We start from the raw sequence: 24,566 nt of genomic DNA on the forward strand, positions 1-24,566 counted from the left end.
GGTGAAGTCAGAGCAGGCGGGATTTGTCTCTTGCTGCAGCCTCACATTACATCCTAGAACTCTGTTTGACACCAAACAACAGATTGACCCTGAGGTCTTCCTAGATGTCGAAAAGGCATTCTAATCTGTTCAGTGGGTCTTCATGTTTGAGGAACTGCGCTGCATGGGGGTTGGTGAGGTGTTCCTACTGCTGGTACAGACTCTCTATGTCACACCAACAGCTTTGTGAGAATAAATGGGGGAGTCTCTGAGGCCGTATCGATCTCTAGAGGCACAAGACAGGGCTGCCTGCTGTCTCTCTTGCTGTATGCACTAGTGGCGGAGCTCTTGGCGTGTGTGTTGCGCAATTAACACAGCCACAGAGGCATTTGCTTCCCTGGCTATAACTTAGTCCTATCCGCTTACACAGATGACACGTTGCTATATATAAGGGATCCGATTTGCAACCTCACACCTGTGCTCCGGGAGGTTGTGAATTTTGGCGGTCTCTCAGGTTTGAAAACTAACTGGAATAAATCTATTGTTTTCCCCCTTACTGCAGCCACATCCATAATACCATTAGACTTCCCCCTCACATGGGAGACAGAGTGCGTGTGGTATTTGGCAATACAGATTCACACTAACCCTGCGGTTGTCATCCCGGATAATTATGGGAGGGCTATACAAAAACCATCTGAAGCAGTGGAACATTGGCTCTAACTACTCATTAGCAGGACGCATTGCCATTATTAAAATGGTTGTACTTCCAAGGTTCTTATTCATTTTTCAGAATATCCCCATACTACTGCCAAAACATGTATTCTCCACAATACGGTCACTCCTGATCCGATTGACTTGGGCTGGAAAACAACCAAGAGTTCAGTGGCACATTTTGACACTGCCATACGACATGGGGGGACTAAATGTCCCTGAGTTGGAGATTTACTATAGGGCAGCCCATTCCATGTTTGTACACACATGGATCCACGTCCCCACAGGCCTGCTGCAGTTACCTATAGAGCGAGACATGTCGGAACCCCATCCTCTACCCTATCAAATATTTTTGCCCCCTAAGCGATGGCATGGTGTGCTTGACTCCACATGCATGGCATAGTCTAATGACCAGACAGGCACTTCCTTTCCTATACTTGCCCCAGACAGAGTGGAATGCCTGGTTTCCTCTGTGTGGGGACAGGGGGGCAATCAAAGCACTGCGGAAAATGGGCATCGAGAAAATTGGGGATTTCTTTCACGAGGGGATGATGTGATCCTGGGAATCGATCACAGAACAATTAGAGGCACCCAGACCACCTTTGGGTTACCAATACTACAGAGCAGGGCACACAATGCATGACCTCCTAGGAGATGAGTTACTAGAGCCGCAAGACATGCAGGTTGCTCTCCACAGTCATTGAAAAGATCTCACACAGCAAACTGGTATCCAGGCTATATGCCTGTGCTCAGGAGGCATGTTTACCAGGATTAATAAACATTAGGATAGTGGCAAAGGGATGTCAACATAGTTTTAACAGACACTCAATGGCAATACTGCTGCTCCGCAACACACTCCATCTCTCACAACGGAAGACACAGATGAATTCAATTTAAATACATAAATCGGATATATTACACACCCAGCAAGTTGTTTAAATATAGTCTACGACTGTTCAAGATGTGGCAAGGGGGAGGTGGGCTTTCTACACATGGCATGGAACTGTCCCCGGATACAACGGTTTTGGTATGTGTGTTTGCAGAATTGACCAATATCACGGGATTCCATTTGGCTGTTACACCTCTACTGGCTGTCCTCGGCTATGATAAAGACGTGGACAAGGAAGTTAGGAGACTGGTAGCCATGGGCCTCCTACTAGCAAAGCATAGAGTAATCATAAAATGGGATCACAGCCATTACCCACCCTAAAAGAATGGCACGCTGATTTAATATATTGCACTACCCAAACATGCACATAATGAATTAACCCCACCACAGAACTGCTCTAAGAACTACTGGGGACCATATCAAACCTATCCAATTGGTAAAGAAACTAGCAAGTCCGAGGGTGAACACTAGCACAGGTATATTGGTCTTTACAATATTAGCAATGTCCTTCCTAACGCTTGTTACATGACCTGTTCTGATTGTATTGTATAAATACAGCGATGTCTCACAGGGTTCCACGCATGTCATTATTTGCAGTATCGCTAGAGGGGGAAAGACTGGATGTATGTGAGCTAATGGACTATGGTCACAGCCAACTGAGATGTAATGTCATACTTTCTGTACCTTTGGTCATGAAATAATTTGATGTGCTGATTGTCACATGTTGTTGTACATTGCAGAAAATGGTAGACAAAAAGTTTTAAAAAAAATGAATTGAGAAAGTAAGGAGTCAACAACAAATTAAATATGAGAAGATGGAAGCTAATAAGGAGGAAGATGAAAGGAAAATTGAAATGTTTGATTTAGAAACAAGTGCAACACTACATACAATGAAAGAGGGGTTAAAGACAATAAGGAAAAAGTGGAAAGAAAGGGCAAAAGAAACAAATTGAGAAAATGGGCTCAAGGAAGATTGAGTTAGAGAGAATGAGTAGATGGGGTAGAGGAAGATGAAAAGAAAGTCATCAAATCCTCTATACCCTCTAACAGATCCTAGGAGACCCCCAACTCCTACACACTCTCTCCTGGAAGTAATTCTTGTGAGCCCACTCAACCAACAGATGTAATCCTGAGGGCATTCCTGGGGAGATCCATGTGCCTGCCAAAACAAGCATGAGGATAACTGGCAGAACAGAAGGGGGAATGCCCAAAATGCATTATAAAGGGGAGGGTAGGAGCCACCAGGGATCAGAAAAAGCCGCAAAAAAAGGAAGGTAGGCGAGTAACAGAGGAGGAACAGTGTTGGGGGAACAAATAGGGGATAACAAGCAGAGAGGCCCAAGAGACTGTTCAGATGAGGCTGCGGTACAATGAGAATGGAGCACTGTCAGAATCATCAGGGTGGGCAAACAAAAAAAATTACGGAGGTCTGCACAGTGCCGTAGTTGAAGTATTGGAATATTTCATAGGTTTGTCGTCAGAACTGCCAATACGTTTTTTAGCTTTTTGGGTAATATGTCTGGGGAACTGTGCTTTAAAGGGAATAGCTTTGCTACCCAATTCTTGGAAAGAGAACCAAGAGGTGAAAGATTATAAGTACCACATCGTGAACACAATCTGTCAATGATTTTGACCCACATCCTGACTCTTCTTTTGCAATCATGGTAACGTGGCCTTCTATTTACTATCACTTAAGGAAAGACTGCTATTTTTATCACAATGGAGTCAATAGCTTATTTGTCCAATTAGGCCAGGTGATGACACTATACCCAGTAACCAATGTAGAGGGAACAGTATGAGGGCTTGACTTGCAGTAATGCTAGAGAAAGAAATTGTGAAATTAACGGTGCTAGACAAAAAGTAACTTTTCATCTGTATCTTAGATTAATTTATTTAAAAGAAATATTTGTCACAAGTACAAAATCTTTGACATTATAAAGAACTTTTTGGTAAAATAGTACAAAATCCACTATAAAATACTGTCCTCTCTATGCCAAAAACATAACACTAATCTGTTGATTTTGACTGTGAAACAAATTGTTTGCTACAAAAAATGGTTGAACATTTTATACATAGTGCTTTTTCAACATGTACCAAATATATTGCTCTTAAAAACATACATCTTAAAATTTAGAATAGAAAAAAAAATCTCATGAACAAAGAAATCAATTGATCATAGTGCAAACCTGAATAAATGACACCCAGGAGATTAAGAAGATATTCTTTTCAAGAAATTAGCAAAATCAACAGGAATGGACCATTCACAGAAAAAGGCTGCAGGTACTCTTTGAAGACAAGGGCTCCTTTTTAATGCATACTTTCTTATCAAACTGCAAAATAAGTTTCTTTATAACCGAGCCCATAAAATATGTACACTTATTTTCTAAATAAAATACGAACAGCAGTTAAATATATCCCCCAAAATTCCATGGCTTTGTTGTAGCAACTTTTCAGAACCACTATGCATAGCGGCTTTGACAGAGCAGATAAACTCACCAGTGAGTACATCTGGCACCTAAAGCAAACCACAAACTGTTGGCTGGAAAATAAACACGATTTGTTCAACGCAAAAGGTAACAATAATATTCTCTGTATCTTAGGAACACGGTTTCTGAGTAAAAAACTTGGGATAGTTAGGTGCAATATTTGCATAGGAACAGTCAACATTTGAGAGAGATACATTTTCAAGTTCAGATTTCCAGAAATCATTCTGCTTTCAAGCAAGTAATTTAAATTCTGTGGCAAGCCAGTAGGCAGAATAAAAACGCAGAACCCTATTTCAAGCATAAAATTATATTTTGTGGCATTCTGTCTGAATTGTAACCGTAGTACACTATCCTTTAGCAGGATACGACCTGGAAACCTCTGATTTACAGTTTAAAGGCCATTGTGGTTTTACTTATGTATTGTAAGATGTCCAACATTTCTAAATGTATTCTTTTTGACCCATACAGCTCCCCATCTGATCAAGTATGATCATTCCACAGGTTTCAGTTTCTATTATTTTCTCTTTCCGTGTTATCAAATTCATTTATATGCACCCTGATTTACACATTTTTACTAGCTATTGTTTGCATAGTTTCGCCATAACCCTGCTAACTTGCTGTGTCACTACTAAACTCAGTGTTTTCGCTCTTTACATAAGAGGTCAGGATTTGTCACCTGCAAAAATATGAGATTCTGTGCTTTCGAGTGGTATACAGGCAACAGCAGCCTAGGTTTTTGTGCAATTTTCAGAGGCCATGTCTTCAAATCCTTCATGCCAACCGGCTTCCTCAAGAGTCCTGCTACTTTCCCTTTATGAACTCTATGGAAGACTTGCATGTGCTGCCATCGAATACAGTTTTGCAGTTACCTGTTTGCTGGCACAGACCAGAGATATGCTTTGCATGAAAACTGTCCTGGAATGGAGTACGCAGGGAGTGTTAAACGGTGGTCTGTGGCATCAGGCCGATGTAAATGTACACCAAGGTCGGTAACGGACTATTCAATTGAGAACATTAACATAATAATACTTCCCCGCTCCAAAAGCCACCAGTGCAACCAAATGAGATTGCAAAGCCAACCGTTTTTGTGAGAGGCGTTCGACCACCTCCCTATGCTTTCCAAGTGCACGAGGTTGCACCTATAGTTCAGTGTCTTCCTGTAGTAAACCTACACCGTCGTCGCCCAGGAGAAAATCGGCGGCATCGACCAGGACGTCCCCCAGATCCTGAGCCACGTCGTCGTCGAAGCCATGTTCCATGTGTCTCATCAGGTGATCGAACGGAATCAAACCGTGGCCCATGGGCACAGCAGTCCTTGCAATGGTGGCCGCCATCTCTGCGGCCACGGCGGCCTTCTGCGCCTTCTGCCTCTGCTGCTCCTCCTGCTGTCTGTGTGTTTTCATATGTGCGTTGCGGCTTTTGATCTTAAAAAAGACCCTAGAATAGTAAGGAAAAGCAAGAACAAAGAAAAAGATACGTTTGTGATAGATATTGAGTTTAAGTTCAGCAATATTACACTGAGAATGATTAATTTTCGAGGCATTTAGAAATTGCCTTATACAGATTTCTCTTATTCTCAGATGCCACAAAATAGTACCCAGAGAACACTAACAACCATAACGAAATAACAAACAATAGGTTCGCCTTGAAGACAAACACAATAGATTTAAAGTGATGTACACAGAACCATCAACCTGTAATGAAACGATTAGGTAACTTAGGCAAAGATGCCATGTATGAATGAATACAGTCATTATTGAATTATGGGTGGCCGCTGGTTGTAGTAACACTGAGAGACCAGTAGAGGCCTTTCACTCAGGGCCTAGGCAGGACCTAAGGTCTGTATATAATGTGTATCTTCAGTACTTACCCATTCGCTCTACAATGCAGTTCATAAAAAGATCTATAGAATATAAAAAATGTCACTTTCCAGTTTATGATTTATTTCTAAAGATATCATGGTTTAAAAACACGTGGTGTTTATTCAAAATCCTATAGAATTTAAAACTACAAATCAGTAGAAAGCAAAGTGTTGATTGTATTCCACAGTTGCTGGGCTGGAAAGAGCATGCACGGGCTCCCAGTCTGCTTGAAGCAGCGTTAGGATTGGCCGCAGGGCAGGCTGGGAGCCTGTGCCTGCCTGCTGCCAACACGACAAGGGAGAGAGGAGCAGCGCGGCACTGGAAGAGAGGTAAGTTTAAAAAAAAAAATGAAAAAATGTTATTAATTCCCCTGCGTGTTGCCCCGCCCCTAGGAATCACCGTGAGCCACGACTGAGAGCGACACGTCTGTATAATTGCCACCTACGGAAACCAAGGTGGAATGGATAACTGATCACCAAGATGTTCACATTGTTTCACCACCTGAAAGTCACCTTGATTGCCTTTTTGTCAAAGTCCGACTAAATTAGTTCCATTACTTTTCTAAGCACCACTGATGTGATCTCATTCACAGTCTGGCATGTGGGGTAAGGAAAATACATGACACCATTAATCCCAGATGTATGAGACAAGCCCAGGGTTGCTGTTGGTTGAAACTAACCAGCGATTTTCAGTATTTCCTTTACCCTCTGCATGGTAGGAATGCTTTCACCATGGTTGTATCTAATTTCCCTCCTAAGAAATACAACAACCGCCTGGCATCAGTGGAAATATGTATACCCTGATGAAAAAACACAGATCAGTAAGTTGTTTGCCAGGAATCTGCAAGGAGCACGCCACCAATCTTGAAGATGGGGGTTTAGTAGCCATTGGTCTACGTAAATGTACAGAAGCACTCTGTTCCTGTCCAGGTGTTCTAAAACGACCTCCACTAGCATGGTGAAGTGAGGTTTTATCAAAAAAGAGTACAGAGAACTGAAAATGTTTGTTGCCACTTCTTGTGACTCAGCAACACTGGTATATGAAATTACTCATCCTGCAAATCCAACCTATTGAACTTTCCTAGCTTTAAAAAAGTGTTCAGGAATTGTAAATCTAATATAGGTACAGCTCACCTCCTTCCTGGGGACCAGGAAATACCAAAAGTAACAACCTAACCCTGTTCTTGCAGTGGACCTCCTACACCTTTATCCAACATTAACATTGCTTTCATTGAGATGGTTTGTTGGCTGGTGGGTGGCGAGTGGCAGTTTACCAACAAAGTGGAAGGCATAACCATTGTGTTTCCAATGCAGAATCAACTGGTCTGTTGTTATTCTACTCCATGTGTTCAGTAAATCACAACTCTTCATCCCAATGGGCAATCTTAAACTTGTCATTAAAAGTGAAAGACGAGTGAAAGCCAACGAGGAAGCTTGCAGATGTCAGGGCTGCCTGTATTTGGAACTGCCCCTACCTCTGTAATGTTGAAAAACCTTGTAGGATTGCTGATGAGATGGCTAAAAGCGCTTTTTTGGCCTGCCATATTGGGGTCTAAAGTACCAATGACATCCGCAGTACTGCCGGAGGAATTGCCTTGAGTAAGAAGGAAGTCTCAATGCAAGTGTTTTGTCCCTTGTCAGCTTTTCACCAATAGCTGCACCTCATCAGTTTCAGTTTTATTTATTTCATGAATTGGAACTCCTAAGAGGTCCACATGTTAAACCAATTCCTAAAAAGACACGAAACAACCTAAGAACATTCATTTAAAAATTACACAGAAAATCAAAAAAGATCTAAAAATTATACAAATACATTGCTCACATAATATATCACAGTAGCGACTCTAAAGTTGATCAAGTTATTCAAATTAGCCTCTAGAGTATAAACATTAAATATTCTGAGGAAGAAAAAGTCATAGAGTGCCTCAGACAGTGCGACATAGAACCCTAGGGAGACTTCTCATAGAGAACCCTCACACACCATAACATTTTCTACAATAAAAAAGTTGTATAACATATACTTCCTAGCCGAAATAATAGAAAAGCAATCAATACAGCCCAGGACAAATGACCTTTAGCAGACAAAGCGAATTGAGAAACACCAGGAAATCTTATCATAGTTCTCCAATCTGCCCTGAAGAGTACATTTTCAATCTTCATATTTATCACCAATCCAAAACACTCAGTAGAGATTTAAAAAAGACTGAAAGAATTAAAAAAAAATCCTAAAACAAATAAATTCATTAGGAGGATTAAAAAGAGCTTCCAAAGCTTCTCCTACTGAGCTAATACTAAAGTGCAGGTAAAGAGGTTTTAGCCATTTTCTCCAGGCCGGGGCTAAAGCAGGACAAATAAATAGTACATGCTTACAATTCTGCACACCCAGTTGACAGAGATCGCAATTATTATCAGATCCATTCCATTTATAGGTAAGATCTCTAAGGGGCAATCTATCTAATCTCAGCAAAAGGTACAGGCACCGTATCCCATGGGGAACATTCCAAGAAAGCTAGGGCTGAGATTGTTTAAAAATTACTGATTCGGTTAACCTGGTCAGTCTCCTTTTATTACTGCAGCACTGGGCGTCACAGGAGAAACTTTTCAACCAGGATGTTTCTTTTAAAAGAGTTTTAAAAGTAGTGGGCAAAGAGGATTGAATCAAATCTTGGTTTAGCTCAAGCAATTGTAAAGCTAGATTTATTTTTTTTTAAACATAGATTTTTCTTTCAATCTATTAAAGATTTCTGTAAAAGCTAGATTTTTTAAGGTAGCTGCCTTACTGTGGGCTAAACTATAAGCTCTCCCAACCACAGCCACAAGGCCCAATACAAAAACATTCTTAATACCAAATTCGAGCCTTAAGGCTGCCACTGAGGCAGAGTTATTGCAGAAGGCTAGGCGTCTTAATATATGCCCTTCCGTCCCATCTAAAAAAATCCATTTAGAGATCTCTGTGCCCTCAAGAGCATACAGGAGAGTGGCCGGGATCTTTGTTTGATAAACTGCTAATAAATGGTGGAAGTGACGCCGGCCAACTGCTGTAAACCCGCTCTAGCTTGTATTGGCCCAAAGACCAGGAGAAGTTGATTTTCTTACCCAGTTTTTTGCCAAGGAAACATATAACTTGAGATTTAGATAGATTAATCTGCAGATGATGCTGAGTAGAATATAGGTCTAATCGCTGATTTAAAACCTTTTGGGGTAAGGTCAATCACAACTATATCATCTGAACATAGGAGGCAAGACAGTGGATATCCTCCAATTTTCAGTGAAAAACCATCTGCACTTTGCAAAAAAACTGGGCAGATCATAAATATATAAGGAAAATAACAATGGTGCCAACAAACAGCCTTGCTTCAATCCATTTTTGTAGGAAATTTATCAGACAAGCCCTGTTCTCCTCTTAGCAACATTTTACACCAGGTAGAGAAGTGCAAAGCTATAACCCAGCTCATATAGCTTTTTCCACAGTATTTTCCTGTCCACTCTATCGAAGGCCGTAGAGAAATCAATAAACGCTGCATATACTGTTCCCCCCTTACCTGAACAATTTTTTCATTTATCATATGCAACAATAAAATATTATCCAAAGTACTATGTTCCTTTCTAAAACCTGCTTGTTCCAGAGGAAGTATCTCATTATCCTCGACCCAGGAAGTTAAGTGTACTAAAATACTTTTTGCAAATATCTTGCAAGTTGCATCCAATAGTGCGATTTGGTGATAATTTACAGGCAAGGATTTATCATACTTTTTATATAATGGGACAATAACACTCCCTGCCCAGGAGTCTGGGACTCTACTTTTTAAGTAGCAGGCACAAAAAAAAAGATGGAGGATTTTTGCCCAAAGCAGAGGTTCAAGTTTAATCAAAGCCATTGTTACCTCATCTGGGCCCATAGCTCCAGAATTCCTCATTGTCCTAATGAACCCCTCAATTTCAGTCACGGAGTGGGCCCCAACAATTCTCATGGGAGCTAATATTTTTACTCCAATCCATTTCCCATGGCTGTCTCACCTCATTTTCTGCATACAGAGCCAATATGTAATTCTTTCAATCCACCTTGGCTATGGGGGAGGTGGGGGGGGGGGGGGGGCTGGACGGTTTATGCCTCACAGTGCCTTTAGCAATGGTGTCCCAAAACTTGCAGGAATTTTTTGTCACCGCTGCTTCCCTCACTGCTATCCACATCTGTTCCTCCTTTTCCCTCTTTATGCCTAACTTCACACGTGCTCTTCTTCTTTTTAATAAAGATATTTTCTTGCACCTATCCTCTGACTCCCATTCGTGCTGTCTCCTTACCAATTTATTAATTTCTCTATTTAATAATAAAATGGACTGCCTTACTTTCGTTTGTCGCGGCTTTGGACAATGATACTTAACACTTCAGGTTATATATTCAATAAATTTAGAGAAATGATTTAGAGGATCAACATTCCATTCCTCTCCATCTCTCACTACAGATTCAAGAGGTTTTTTTTATAGAAGACATTTTAGTGGGGGTCCAAAAAGTGCTACCTGTTTTCCCACAAAAGCTAATGGCTGTGCCCAGAGGATTCCAAGAATCTATAGGGGAAAACTGCATTTTTACCGAAAGAATGAGAATTTTGTGATCACTAATGGATGTATTCATGACTTTCATATCCTCTACTGATTGAGCAATATTATAAGAAGATAACGTAATCAAATATTGAGCTACTCTGCAGGGATTTATGTGTAAAAGCTGCTGGATGAGCAGAACTAAAACGCCCATTTAGAATGATACAACATAAGGATCGCAAGCCTTTCAATAGAATGTATCCCCTTTTAACTGTCCTTATTCTCGGGGAAATAGAATCAGTGGAATATTTAAAGCAGTTTCGCTCTCTAGGTCCCCAAAAGTGGAAAGGGATAAGTTGGAGGTTTTACAATTTACATCTCCCATTATTAGTAACTCATCTATGCTTTAATGTGGATTAGAGCAGATTACGAAGATTTGATTAAGCATAGACAATAAAACTCTATAAAATTCCTTATCTGAGGGGCTATAAGCATTAACTTGTAACAGGGAGGTAAGCATAAACAATAAAACTCTTTCAAATTCCTTATCTGGGGGGATATAAGCATTAACTATTAAAAGGGAGGTTTTTCTACCATTTTCTAAAATCGGAAACACTCTCACAATCTGAAAGAAATTTGAGGGGATGGACGAACTAACATATTCCCATTTAAGTTTATTATTCAATAACATGGCAATTCCTCCTTTTGCTTGCCCTTTCTTAGAGGGCTGCGCCTTTATACTTAAAACTAGATACCCAGGATAGGTGAAGTCTGCTACTCCTCATGTCTCCTGAATGCAGATGGCGTCCACTTGAAGTGAACAGATTAAATCTAATTTCTCTTACATGTTCCCTAAACCAGCCGCATTCCAGGAGACCAAGGAGAAACTCTGGTTAGTAACAGGGATTTGCGGGCAGAAGTACCCTTCACCCAGGTGCAGTTTGGAGTGCTAAAACTCAGTTTTCCTTTTTTGGTGCCTGTGCAATGCGGTGAGACATCCTCCATAATCTTTACCACTCTTTCACCATGAGCAACGGAAATTGTTACTTTTTCCCCTGGGGGGGGGTCTCTATGCTCCCTTGAGATACTTCCTCCATTTTATATTCATCCCCTCCTTTATAGGGTCAGAAATACAATTTACTGCCGCTATATTTGCATTTACATTGCAGATATCTTGTGATTTTAAAACAGGAAACAGACTCCTAGAGTCAGGAGGGGGAGACTGTTGCACCTCCAAGGGAGTTATAGAGTCTTGTTCACCCCATGGAATTGTGGGGCTAGCCAATATAACCACTTTGGGACTCTCCATCCTTAGAGTCAATTCACATTCTTCTTGCTGGAACGAGGACCCATTTTGGCCCCTGACCTCGAACTTAACCCTTCTTGGGTTCTTTTTAGAAATTCTCCTTTTCCTCAGTTTTTCCCCTTTACTATTATTTTTTTTCCCTTTTCTTCCCGAAGACTTCTTGCTTGAGGCTTTTTCAGCCAGGATCCCCTCATGTTCCACCTGACAGTGAATCAGGGTATATTTTAGGTAAAAAAAATAGGATAGGGGGATTAGCCTCACCTTTTTTCAGAGTCAATGGGGGCTGAGTTACTCGCAGGAAAAGAACTAGAAAAGAGATTTTCCAAACAATAGACGAGGCTCTCTTGAGTGGAAGGATCCTGAGTGTTTGAAGTATTGCAAAGAATTTGCGGCTTTCCCACCTGTGTACTCTGCTCAGAGAAAGAAGGCCGAGTAGGAAAAATCATGGGAACACAAGGGGCTGGAGGGCACAAAAGCGGTTGTAAATCTTGTCGCCCCGATGATTGCAGATCAACCTGAACAGCCCGACCTGATTTGCCAACTTGACCTGGGTTTAGGTCCTTTTGATCTAATAAGGTTTTCAGTATGGATAATAAGAAGTCTTGTGTATGATCAGAATTAGTAACTGATTTTTCTAGGAGAACCAAGATCTATGATAAAATTCTTTCGAGACATATTAAGTTTTGCTCTAGTGGACCACTCGGTAGATTCAAAGAGCACATGAGATCTGGCGTCTGGGAAGATATTTGAGGGGGAAAGAGAGAGGTCAGAGGGCATGCTACTAAACAGCCTTAGACCTGGTGTAATGGGACCGAGGTTACTGTCCAGATGAGTCTTTAGATGACTATCAGGAGAGATTATTTTTCCTTGAGCGTAATCCAAGTCAATATCTGGAAGAGTAAAATCCACTATTCCGCTCTAAATCCCACCTCCCCAGTCGCATTCGCTGTAAAAAACCTTTGATTTTCCTGGGGTAGTATTTAAATCTCCGAAACCCCCCTCAAAGAGGATGAGGATGCTGCCTCCTTTCTATTAACAGCACTGCTGACTCCTGGATCAGTAGAATCGTTAGGAGCTAATTCTTCAAGTGACTCCTTTTGAACAACGGACAGGATGGAATTTATACTTTTTGTGTTCAGGTGAGGATTGCTTTAATTCCGTAAGGGATTTGACTTGGTCTTTTTACATGCGCGACTGAGAAAAGTCCTGCTCCTTCAAAAGTGTTTAGCCGTCATCCTTATCATAGACTGTGGCCCTTGACTGAATACAGCTGAACACTGCTGCTTTACCATCTAGAGGGACGATACAAGTACAAGTCTAAGGAAAACACAAGATAAACAGACTCCAGACTAGGGGCGGAGAGCAGAGTGGGGAATTGAAACACAAGGCTGCACAAGCTCAAATAATGAGATAGCAGGTGTATGGGTCACTTTTCCACACCCCTCCCTGTCTCTCTCCTTCACTCTTCTCCTTCTTCCTTCCTTAGGCACCAAATGGTGTCTAGGTGATGACTTTGCCCCAGACGGGAGAACTAGGCAAAACTAAGCACTACGGGGTTTTTATTTTCCTCTTTCCTCCAGACACTAGCAAGTTTTCCTCTCCAGCCCTCACGCTTTCTCCGTCCCACTCCATGGAAAGTGTCAGAATGTTGGACCGAGGGACGGAGTAAAACTACTCCAAAGAGGCAGTACGGTTCAGAGTAGTGACCAGTGACTATAGTGTCTATAGAAATGTCTATAGCAAAGGCAAGTGGCACTGCGACACCTAGCTCCGCACCTCGCCTCTCGACCAGCTCCCTCTGCTCTGCTGTTCTCTGCACTTCACGGCGTTGCTCGTCTCTCAGAGAGACCCACCTTTCTGGTAGTACATGACTACCGATGTCCTCCTTTGTGGCCTCCGACTGTCATCCGGTGACTACGGGAGAAGAGGGGAGAGGCTTTACTTCTTGCTTCCCCTCTTTTCCTCCTCCTTTCCTGCAGCAGTTCTCGGCTGTGGTGATGCGCCACGGCGGCGTGCTCTTCTCCTTACTGCACCTCCCTGCCGATCGCCACCCGGCGCTGGTGAGTACACTGACGTGTACCATCACAACTCTCCTGGCTCTTTCCGACTGACCTTGATTTTGCTGTATGGTTTGTAAATAGTTCTTTACCAAGTTCCGGTCATCAGGAGCCACTGATGTGGCACTTCGTGTTGGGCTCCGGTTGCCTGTACAATATACCAACAGTCCAACGAATCACAAGAGTCGACACGGACTCCAAAGTGCAAGTGCAGAAATCGGTGTTTAAAATGTTGGCTTTGACAATGCGTTTCGGTTTTAGCCTTGTTAACGGTCCCTTTAATCAGGTTTACCTGGAAGCCAGTAGCGATCACCCAAGCATGCCTCTGGATCACTGCCACCATGTTCATGGATCCTGAAACCGTATCTTGCCTGTCTAGTCCTATGTTTATGTGTTATGTGTTTATAAGCCTTCTCACCATCTTTCACTAGTTAAGTGAAAGGAACTTGTATATGCTTCAGAAGGGTGTTGATAACTAAAACTGCCATTTGCAATGATTTGTTGTTGTATTTGGCAAGCAAGCATAAGGATGTTGTCAGACTTCCTATAGAGAAAACATCTTTCTTGGATACTCTTTCAGGTGCTATGAAATAAAAACACTAGGTTCATACTTAAGAGCTATCTGTCTATGACCTGCTGGCATAGAATCTGGCCAATCTATTGCTACTAAAAGGGGATTACAATGAAGTACAGGCTCGACAAAGTAAAAAGGAGTGCAATATTTCTGTAAACAGATTTGATATAACTTCTGTTGCAGCCAAAGGTACCCCTCAAGTATCAACCGTTATTTCACTACTGTGGCAAAAGATAGTCTTCTTCTGGGATCCCAATGGGGTTGCTAAAAGTCTCCTTCAAGCGACGTGTCTAACCTGCATGCAGTCTGTAGAAGTCATCTGAGTCAGTGTGAGGCAAGTTGTCTCACTATTATCAACCTCACTGCATTGAGTGTTGACGTCAAGAGCATCATCTAAATAGGACTTTAAAAAAGCCTTTGAAATTGGTAAACTTCTGAGATAATTGTACATTTTCTGAAAGTGTCTCACTCTGAAAATGAGCAACTTTTTAATTTCATTTGTGGCGATGTTGTCTTTTATTGAAGTTTTCATTAAAGACACAGTAGATGGCATGACAACTGCTACAACTTGCTACATGGAGACTGGTGTGAACCTGTAATGTATTAAACCGTACATCATAAACAACTTAGTTGACACCATCAGTGACGTTATCTGCACAGTTTTCTGAATGGGTGGGGGGAGGGGGGTGCATTTGTGGCACGTCTGGCAGTGTCACAGCGCAACGAGGCACATGTCTGTATGAAAGGCTTTAATTTAAGATGAGCAGAAGGGAGGGAAGATTGTGATTTCTCCAAAATGGAGTGGGTTCTGAAGAGGATTAAGAAGTCCCATGATATAGGGAGCCATGCTTACAAAGCACATGATTACAAAGCACATGATTACAAAGCACATGATTTGCCTTCGAGACAGAGCATCTCCTTGAAACCAAACGCTTATTTGAAAGTTTCCTATGTTTTTTTCTTCTTGTTTGGGGGTGGGGGTTTAATTTCTTAGATGCCTGTCACTCATTATTTTGGTGCCTATGGCTTCCGTTTAAACAGAGATCTGGATCTTCAATCCCAGATATAAGCTTTGACAGGCTTTTCGGGGAGGCTTGTCAGGGAAGGGAACTACTTTCCCTGATAGACATATTGTGCATGAAGGGAACATTTTTCACACACTGTGAGGAGCCCGGCTTACCACCGGAAGCAATATAAAGGTTGTGTTAGGGTTGACCTCTGCCACCTGACTTACATATCAGGAATGGGCTGGATCTTGGAAGGGTGTCTTTCCCTTACCAAACTGCAAAGAAAAAGACCCATTTTTATTTTTAAGTCAGTATATAAACAAGAGTGTGCTCCGCATCCTAGTGTCTGCGGAGCCGATGTCAGAGGTGAAGATGGGCTCATTTACGGATTCCTGAGCCACTCCTAGTGACACTTCCAGTCAGATCAATGGCTGGAGAGATATACTGCTCTGTTATGTATGTGAGCCAAGCACATGACTGAAATGGTTTGGGTCAAATGTATCTAACTGCCCAATTGCAGAGCACGATTGTCATCTATTCTTTTGTTAACCTTTACAGTGCCAATGCGTCAAGATAAATACTTGCAAAGGTCAGTTCAACAGACAATGAATGACCATAGTAGTCACCTTCTTGTGGCACAAATCCACGAGAGAAATTAATGTTAACCCTCTCACATGGTACATACAATGCAGTATCAGATCTAGTGATGTCGTCCTTTTTTATTGTATATGGCTGTTAAGTATCCTATTTGCATATCTTGAATTCACAAACCTTTTGCATCGCTTGCACCTCGTCCTTGAACTTCATTGAGGCATGTACCTTTGCTTTAGTCCTGAGGTGCTTATGTTTAAATGGACCATCTTTCGCCCCCATAGACATCAAACTGGTAAAATGAGTGAGGCCTGATGCAGGCCGGAAATGGTGGTGTGTATCTTGGCATAATATATTTAGTAAAATTATACCATCGAAAATATCTCCAAAGATGTGGGCAGGGACTGCTAGTACACCGTGCAACTTACAAAGTAGGCTTCGAGAGACACATTTCGCTTCCTTTGACTGTGCCTGCAGTTTGTTATGCATAGCGGACACATGGACACACATTCTTGCAATATGTGACTTTAAAGTCTATATTAGACCAACATTATTCATTCATAACTCTGAAAATCCACACTCCTGGGCCTACAACTACCTCTTCAAAGCTGCACCAGTTGTGGGTCCTGGCCATACCAACAACATCTGTATGTGCTTAAGAAAAGTGTTTTTGCTAAATGTATCGCCACTGAAAGCATGATTTCTCTAAGCAGAAATCCCTTCCCTTGCATTCCAAACAGTTTTGGGGAGCCCCCTTACGATTTTCAACCTGGATCAAGATTTATTTCTGTCACTTAAAAGAGAAAATTCCCCACCATTACCAGGGTGGGATTGTTTCTTGGAGAAGTTTCTGTATCCCACTAAACTTGGGTTTTCCTGGACTACCCATTGCCAGCCCTGTGAACAGTTTCCTTCAATCTAAAATTGCACCATACTGATGTAATACCACATTTAGTAAATCCACTTCCAACTGTACATTTACGTTTTGTAAATTACAAACATGGATTTGCACTTGTAAATCATGTCATTCGTTCACCTAAAATTAAGTTTGTGAATCGAGTCCAATTGAGGGAACGGCTGAAAATGCTGCCCTCATATCTTAGAAACTGCAAAAACAGGATTATGTACTTCTACAAATAATGCACAATAGATTGCATAGCAGTTTTCAACACTGTACAATTTTGGATCAAGAGGATTTTTTACTAGACAAAGAATTAGAAAAAGCTGTTTCCCCTTGAGCCACTGTCCAGTCCTGGATTGACCTTGCCACCAGAGTTGAAGGATATCAACTTCCTATCTACTCACAAGGACAGAGTTGCAGTCTGTCTGCTAATGGTGCTTTGCTGTTCTGCTGTTAGAGCCCCATTGGCACCACTTAAACTGGCGCTCTGTGTCAGGTATCAGGAAGGTGTCAGATGGCTCAATACATAGGGCATTGTGGTGACAGGTTAGAGAGCTAAGGAGTTGGAGGATCTGCCATCTGGGTACGGGATGGTGGTGGGGCAGGATATTGGATTACACTCCCTTGGGACTTGTTCTAAAATGGCAGCCACCTTTTTCTAATATATAGTCGGGGCACAGAATGGTGCAAATCCACTAAGGCCCCCACTCAGTCTTGATTCGGTTCATAAGTGATAAAGAAAGACTAAAATGCCTGGGATCGAAAGGCATTTGGCCTGGCAGCATTGCTATTTTATTGGGTTTTCTGTTCTCCCATGCGTTTTGTCACCTGGCTCCTTGCTGATGTTTGTTGTTTTCTTTGGGTTCCTTCCCTTAGGTTAATTCTGGATGGGATTAGTTCTTGTATTTGGTACGTGTGCTTTATTACTGTTACTAGTCGTTTCTAGTGGGACCAATCTCCTTTATTTCCTCTGGACCAGCAGTTTCCAGGCCTTGCAGGATGTAAGTAACATGCCAACGCCTTTTCTGTGACTTTTCTATTGATATTTATTTATGAACTGTATTCATTTTCTGTTACCATCTCCTGAACGTCTTCCCAGATACTAGAGTCTCCAATATGGTCTGCTGCATTTCACATGTTCTCCTTATTTTGTTCTCTTGTGTCCACACAGCCATCCCTTTCCTAGTGAATTGTGTATACATAGTGTCCTAGTGGACCAGTGGCTGTTGGAAACTAAGGGTTATCTTTGGTCTTCTTTTTTTCTTTTTTCCCGGATACCTGACACCCAAGGGCCAATGAGCCTGACTGTTCATGGAGTGCAGAAAAGACCCAAAGATAAGATGTCTCTATAGCAGATGCTTCCTATGTAAGAGCCAACCTACTTTAATGTTTATGAATGGATGTGGCTAAGAACAGTAGAAGATGCAATGGCACTAGCTAGCTCAGCAGTGTGCCCGGGGTTTGGCCACAAGGCTACCAGGTTGAATAATTCTGTCTTGTCTGTAGGAACTAAACTGCAAAATACTGGTGCTTGAATTTCTGTGAGCTGTACCGGAAGACTGCTAGACATCAGCAGCAGCAAAGCCTTTCCACTCCGCTCTGAAAGACCAACACAGGGCAAGAAAGCTTCAGCATGTGTGTAGGAATGGCACAATATCCCTGTTTTTTTAAAAAAAATCTGCTCTGTTAGTTTCCCTATTTCTGCAACCATCTCCATAGCAAACTCCAATACTGCCTAGCTGACCCTGTCAAGCCTAAAATGGACAGAGTTTCCCGATAGCCCCTGCCCTGAAAGAGGACGTTCTACAGAGATGCCTAAGTTTAAAAATAACTTTCTACTACGGGCCAAACCATCAAGCTCTATCTGCCTTCTTGAACCTGCAGCCAGTACTTTTTAAAAAATCTGTGATTATTACACTTTAACAGCATTAAAATGCATTAAGACTGTTGAAGGGATCGACAAGAACAGGTATTGAGAGAAATATAAAAAATAGAAGTCTCGGCCACCCTGAGCAACAGCAGTCGTGTGAAGAGAGGAAAAAATGGTGTACCTCACAAATAAACTGAGCAGTTTTGATTATAAGCAATATCTAGTAAGAGCCCCCAGTGTACGAAATAAAGCGGGGAGGCTCCTCTCCAGGTTAGCAAATCTAGAAAAGAGAGGGTCTCCTATACCCAGGGTCCAGTTAGTTGAAGGTGACTTGGTGCATTCACAAAACAGTACATACAATGTCTTCTCTGAGTCTGATGAAGCACTTTATGCTGCCCCAATGAGGTTGATATACATCTGCTGCAAAACTACAGGGATGAAACGAAAATTGTGACTGCCTCTACATCAGGGGTCTCCAATCTTTTCTGTAATAAGAGCTACTTGTTTTCAATGAAAATCATTCGAAGGACTCATCATATTAATGTTGTAATAGTCACCACATCAGATTACGTTTGCCCCCTCCCCGCGCCTTATGCTAGATTACCAGTATTAATCACTTCAATGCATCAGGCAGGGTAGCTGCAATGGCCCTAGTACCAAGGTAATATTAGTAATAAGCCTCCTAAATACCACATGATTTTTTATCTCTAATGTCAGCTATAAATTTTAGATTTTCTCCAAACATCAGTTCATGAGTTCTGGGAATACACACATTTTAGTCTGAAGTACACGTTTCAGTTTGGTACGCATATACAGGGAGTGCAGAATTATTAGGCAAATGAGTATTTTGACCACATCATCCTCTTCATGCATGTTGTCTTACTCCAAGCTGTATAGGCTCGAAAGCCTACTACCAATTAAGCATATTAGGTGATGTGCATCTCTGTAATGAGAAGGGGTGTGGTCTAATGACATCAACACCCTATATCAGGTGTGCATAATTATTAGGCAACTTCATTTCCTTTGGCAAAATGGGTCAAAAGAAGGACTTGACAGGCTCAGAAAAGTCAAAAATAGAGAGATATCTTGCAGAGGGATGCAGCACTCTTAAAATTGCAAAGCTTCTGAAGCGTGATCATCGAACAATCAAGCGTTTCATTCAAAATAGTCAACAGGGTCGCAAGAAGCGTGTGGAAAAACCAAGGCGCAAAATAACTGCCCATGAACTGAGAAAAGTCAAGCGTGCAGCTGCCACGATGCCACTTGCCACCAGTTTGGCCATATTTCAGAGCTGCAACATCACTGGAGTGCCCAAAAGCACAAGGTGTGCAATACTCAGAGACATGGCCAAGGTAAGAAAGGCTGAAAGACGACCACCACTGAACAAGACACACAAGCTGAAACGTCAAGACTGGGCCAAGAAATATCTCAAGACTGATTTTTCTAAGGTTTTATGGACTGATGAAATGAGAGTGAGTCTTGATGGGCCAGATGGATGGGCCCGTGGCTGGATTGGTAAAGGGCAGAGAGCTCCAGTCCGACTCAGACACCAGCAAGGTGGAGGTGGAGTACTGGTTTGGGCTGGTATCATCAAAGATGAGCTTGTGGGGCCTTTTCAGGTTGAGGATGGAGTCAAGCTCAACTCCCAGTCCTACTGCCAGTTCCTGGAAGACACCTTCTTCAAGCAGTGGTACAGGAAGAAGTCTGCATCCTTCAAGAAAAACATGATTTTCATGCAGGACAATGCTCCATCACACGCGTCCAAGTACTCCACAGCGTGGCTGGCAAGAAAGGGTATAAAAGAAGGAAATCTAATGACATGGCCTCCTTGTTCACCTGATCTGAACCCCATTGAGAACCTGTGGTCCATCATCAAATGTGAGATTTACAAGGAGGGAAAACAGTACACCTCTCTGAACAGTGTCTGGGAGGCTGTGGTTGCTGCTGCACGCAATGTTGATGGTGAACAGATCAAAACACTGACAGAATCCATGGATGGCAGGCTTTTGAGTGTCCTTGCAAAGAAAGGTGGCTATATTGGTCACTGATTTGTTTTTGTTTTGTTTTTGAATGTCAGAAATGTATATTTGTGAATGTTGAGATGTTATATTGGTTTCACTGGTAATAATAAATAATTGAAATGGGTATATATTTGTTTTTTGTTAAGTTGCCTAATAAATATGCACAGTAATAGTCACCTGCACACACAGATATCCCCCTAACATAGCTAAAACTAAAAACAAACTAAAAACTACTTCCAAGAATATTCAGCTTTGATATTTATGAGTTTTTTGGGTTCATTGAGAACATGGTTGTTGTTCAATAATAAAATTAATCCTCAAAAATACAACTTGCCTAATAATTCTGCACTCCCTGTATACATTTCGCCAGGCAAAAGGTTTGAATTTAGTAGGCTGGGATGCACATATGAGAGCTACCAGTATCTCACGGGCTACTTGTTGGAGAAGTCTGTTCTAGCTCCTTGCTGGAAAAATATCTGACTGTTACACATTTACATAAGGTTGCCTCGTTTTTTTTTTTTACAGCTAATAATGTTTTTTCAAAGCCTAAGCAGTGCACAGGGAGTTAGCCACGCACTCAAATAAATATCCTTTTAATTAAATTTTTTCCAAAGAGCGATGTTTTGTCTTACTTGCAGCATTCTTTGCATGGAAATACGGTGGTGGGGTCTGTCTCCCCACTGGTGGTGCTGTGCGCCGGGGAGCTTTTGACAGAGTAGTACCCGCTCTGTGGTGCTGTTTTGTGTTTGACAGCAGAAACGACAGGAGTGGCTTTTGACACCTGATTTGTGCCCCCGTGTATTCGGGCGTGGCCATTCAAAGCCTGTCTGGAAATGAATATCTGAAACAGAATTAAAGAACATAAAATTAACTGGAATACACATTGACATGCAAAAGGTGTGTGTACTTCCTCCCCTGCCCTAGGGCACAATACAAAATCAGAGACAGAATAAGCATAAACAAACTAAAAACTAGAATCAAGGCGGTCCTGCTCAAAGATCAGGGGCCTCAAATGTGGAATAGACACAGAAAATACCGACATCCATGATTACAAATACACAGCAACATACATCCATGCGCACATACACTCCAACAAATACAAAGACGTAGTAAGTCTGGGGAGACGCCATTAACTATGACTCCACCTCCAAGTCTGAGCTAAGTCCCTTTACACAGTGGGTCTTGTACATTAGCTACACCAAATCCCAGCAGGGCAGTGTTGTAGAGGGCCAGTGCCTGCACTAGTTTATTTAATGGACATACACTGGTCAAAAAAAAAATTCTTGTTTATGAAAGCTAATGCAGGCACATAAGTCTGCTGTCCCTTGCAGGTCCTCATCACTCACTGCATTCGCAGACAAACACAGGGAGCCGTAAATTGTGACATTCCTTGTTAATACTCATTAGTCAGGGCACTTTGCTGATGACCAGTTTGCAAATCAAGTGTACAAGTGTATAGCTCACAGTGGTTGGGTGTGCGGAAGTGGCTAACAAGATGGCTGCGTGGCAGCACTGAAAGTGCGCTTCGGCCCCAACCAGCGAGATCCTCTCAAATCCTGCCACCTCTGACCCCCAGCAGCCGGAGGCATGTGGTTGTGGTGCATGCACCCAGAGAAGTGGGTGCTGCCCCCCTCTGGACACTAGGGAGCCGCACTGTGAGCCGCGGCGCGGGGGTCCCAGCCGGCAGCCTTGAGCTTGCGGAGGTCCTGGCTGGAGTGGCAGATGAGAACGTGGGACCCCAACTGAGACACAGTGATGGCTAGTCATTGTGACGGCCCTTGTGGGTGGCGTAGCTGTTTCCAATGCTCTTCCCTCCCCCCTGGGGTGAGAAGGTGGGGCAGCTGCAGCTAAGCCACGGAGGCCCAACCACGGAATTGGCTGAGTCGGTCGCACCAAGGAAGCATTTGGAGGCCCAGCACTGCTGCTCGGCTGCAGCGGGCTCTCACTGGAGGACGAGTGTGGAGACACAGCACAGGAGTCACCGGAGGCCCTCATCCATCTCCTGCTTCCCTCCTGAGGGCTTGGCTGCGACCCAGTGAATGCTGAAGTGTGGAATTTACCTGTGGGTGCCAAGGGGTCCCAGACCTCCAATGCAGTTTGTCAATATGAGTAGTAGGGAACAAAAAGGTGACAGGGGGACCCAGTAGAACCTCTACTGCTGACTGGCCCAAGAGAAGTGGGTCAGCGAAAACCAGAGACTTGCCCCCTCCTGTGAAGTGGTGAGTGCGAGGAGCACGGGGTGTTACGGGGCTCCCTCATGAGACTTCACTTTGTGCATAACCCCACAAATTGAGCTGATGTGACAGTGACTAAACTGGTGACGCTGCTTGGAACTGAACTTACCCCTTCACTCTACAACTGTTGTAGAACTGCATCTGTGCCTGGGAGTGAAAGCACCAACTATGAAGGTACGAGATGGGTTCATGAGGTTGCTGAAACACTGTTAAAGGCCTCAGGCAGAGAACAGACTCCTGGTTCTTGCCTTCTTGTGGCGAGTGCCGAGGGTTGGCCGGCAAGGAGCCTTGGAGGATCTACTGGGTCCCCCTCCCCCTTTTTGTTCCCTACTACCCATACAGACAAACTGCATTGGAGGTCTGGGACCCCTTGGCACCCACAGGTGGGGGACTGGTCTTGGGGGCTGCGGACACTGTTTCCTTCCCTCCTTGGTGCTAGGGGTGAACTAAAAAAGCCCCGGTTGTCCTTCACCGGAGTGGACTACACAGACAGTACCACTGGCAATTGAGCGCTGGTGTTACCCTTGGGGAATTATCTGGGCCACCCCCGGGGTAATGGACGGTGTCAGACGATAATCGCTGTTAAATTTTGAAACAAGAGGCCTGAGTTGTTGGCCCGGGACGCCTGAGTGGGGCTTGCCTTGCTGATCCACGGGGAGATGCCCAGTAGATTGGGCCTCACTGAACGAGAGGGGTGGCATTGGAAACAAGGATCCGGTTGTGAGAGACTTGTTCGATGTAGGGGGTGGAGGGGTTCCCCCGTGACACGCAGAGTCTCTGTGGCCTTCTGTTGCGCCATGGGCAAGGAGAGGCAGCCTGGGGTGCCCAACAGACAAAAATGGATCAATAAACTGCACAGGGTGCATGGGGTGGACCACAGAGAGATTCAGGAGAGGTTGAACAAGGCATGAGTGAGCCTACTGGGACTCAGATATTGGCCGCAATCGCACTTCAGACCAAGATTGAGATCATGGCCATCGATGTGAACCTTCTCAGGGCTGACCTACGTAAGGTGGTAGAACAAACTGTGGAAACAGAGACCAAGGTCACTGAACTTGGGGAAGAGGTTTCCGTACTGAAGACTGCAGTAGCTGCACTTGAAGTTCATTCACGCAGATTGGAGGCACGCATGGAAGATGCAGAGGGGAGGTCCCGTAGATGCAACTTGCGGTTTGTGGGATTTCCTGAGGGTGTATAGGGAGGCGCGACAGAAAACTTCCTTGAGGAATGGATCAGGACCACACTCCGCACGCTAATCTCTCAAGATTCTTTGCAGTGGAGAGGGCTCACAGGACGTTGGCCCCACCACCCAAACCAGGAGCCCCACCCAGGACAATTATTGCAAGGTTTTTAAATTATAGGGACCGAGCTGAAATCCTGCAGGAAGTGCGCAGAAATGGAGACCCAACATTTGAGAATCAGTGCATATGCATCTTCTCTGTCCAGCTATAAAGACAGTCCTTCAGTGGCGTGAAACAGAAACTAAGAACAATGGGTCTGAAGTATATGTTGCTCTACCCTGCCAAACGGAAGGCAATAC

General features: G+C 43.1%; 1 protein-coding gene across 2 annotated transcripts in view; it reads right to left on the minus strand.

The window, feature by feature from the left end:
- Window positions 1-3,440: 3,440 nt before the first annotated feature.
- TRERF1 (transcriptional regulating factor 1) overlaps window positions 3,441-24,566 on the minus strand; it is a 675,896-nt gene continuing 654,770 nt past the window's right edge. For both annotated transcript variants that reach the window (XM_069233961.1, XM_069233962.1), the window contains exons 16-17: window positions 21,425-21,633; window positions 3,441-5,502 (exon numbers count right to left, since the gene is read on the minus strand). In XM_069233961.1, the coding sequence (XP_069090062.1) occupies window positions 5,205-5,502; window positions 21,425-21,633 (507 nt within the window). In that variant the 3' untranslated portion in view covers window positions 3,441-5,204. The remainder of the gene's footprint in view (window positions 5,503-21,424; window positions 21,634-24,566) is intronic.

Source organism: Pleurodeles waltl, chromosome 5, assembly GCF_031143425.1.
Source record: "Pleurodeles waltl isolate 20211129_DDA chromosome 5, aPleWal1.hap1.20221129, whole genome shotgun sequence".
Taxonomy (NCBI): domain Eukaryota; kingdom Metazoa; phylum Chordata; class Amphibia; order Caudata; family Salamandridae; genus Pleurodeles; species Pleurodeles waltl.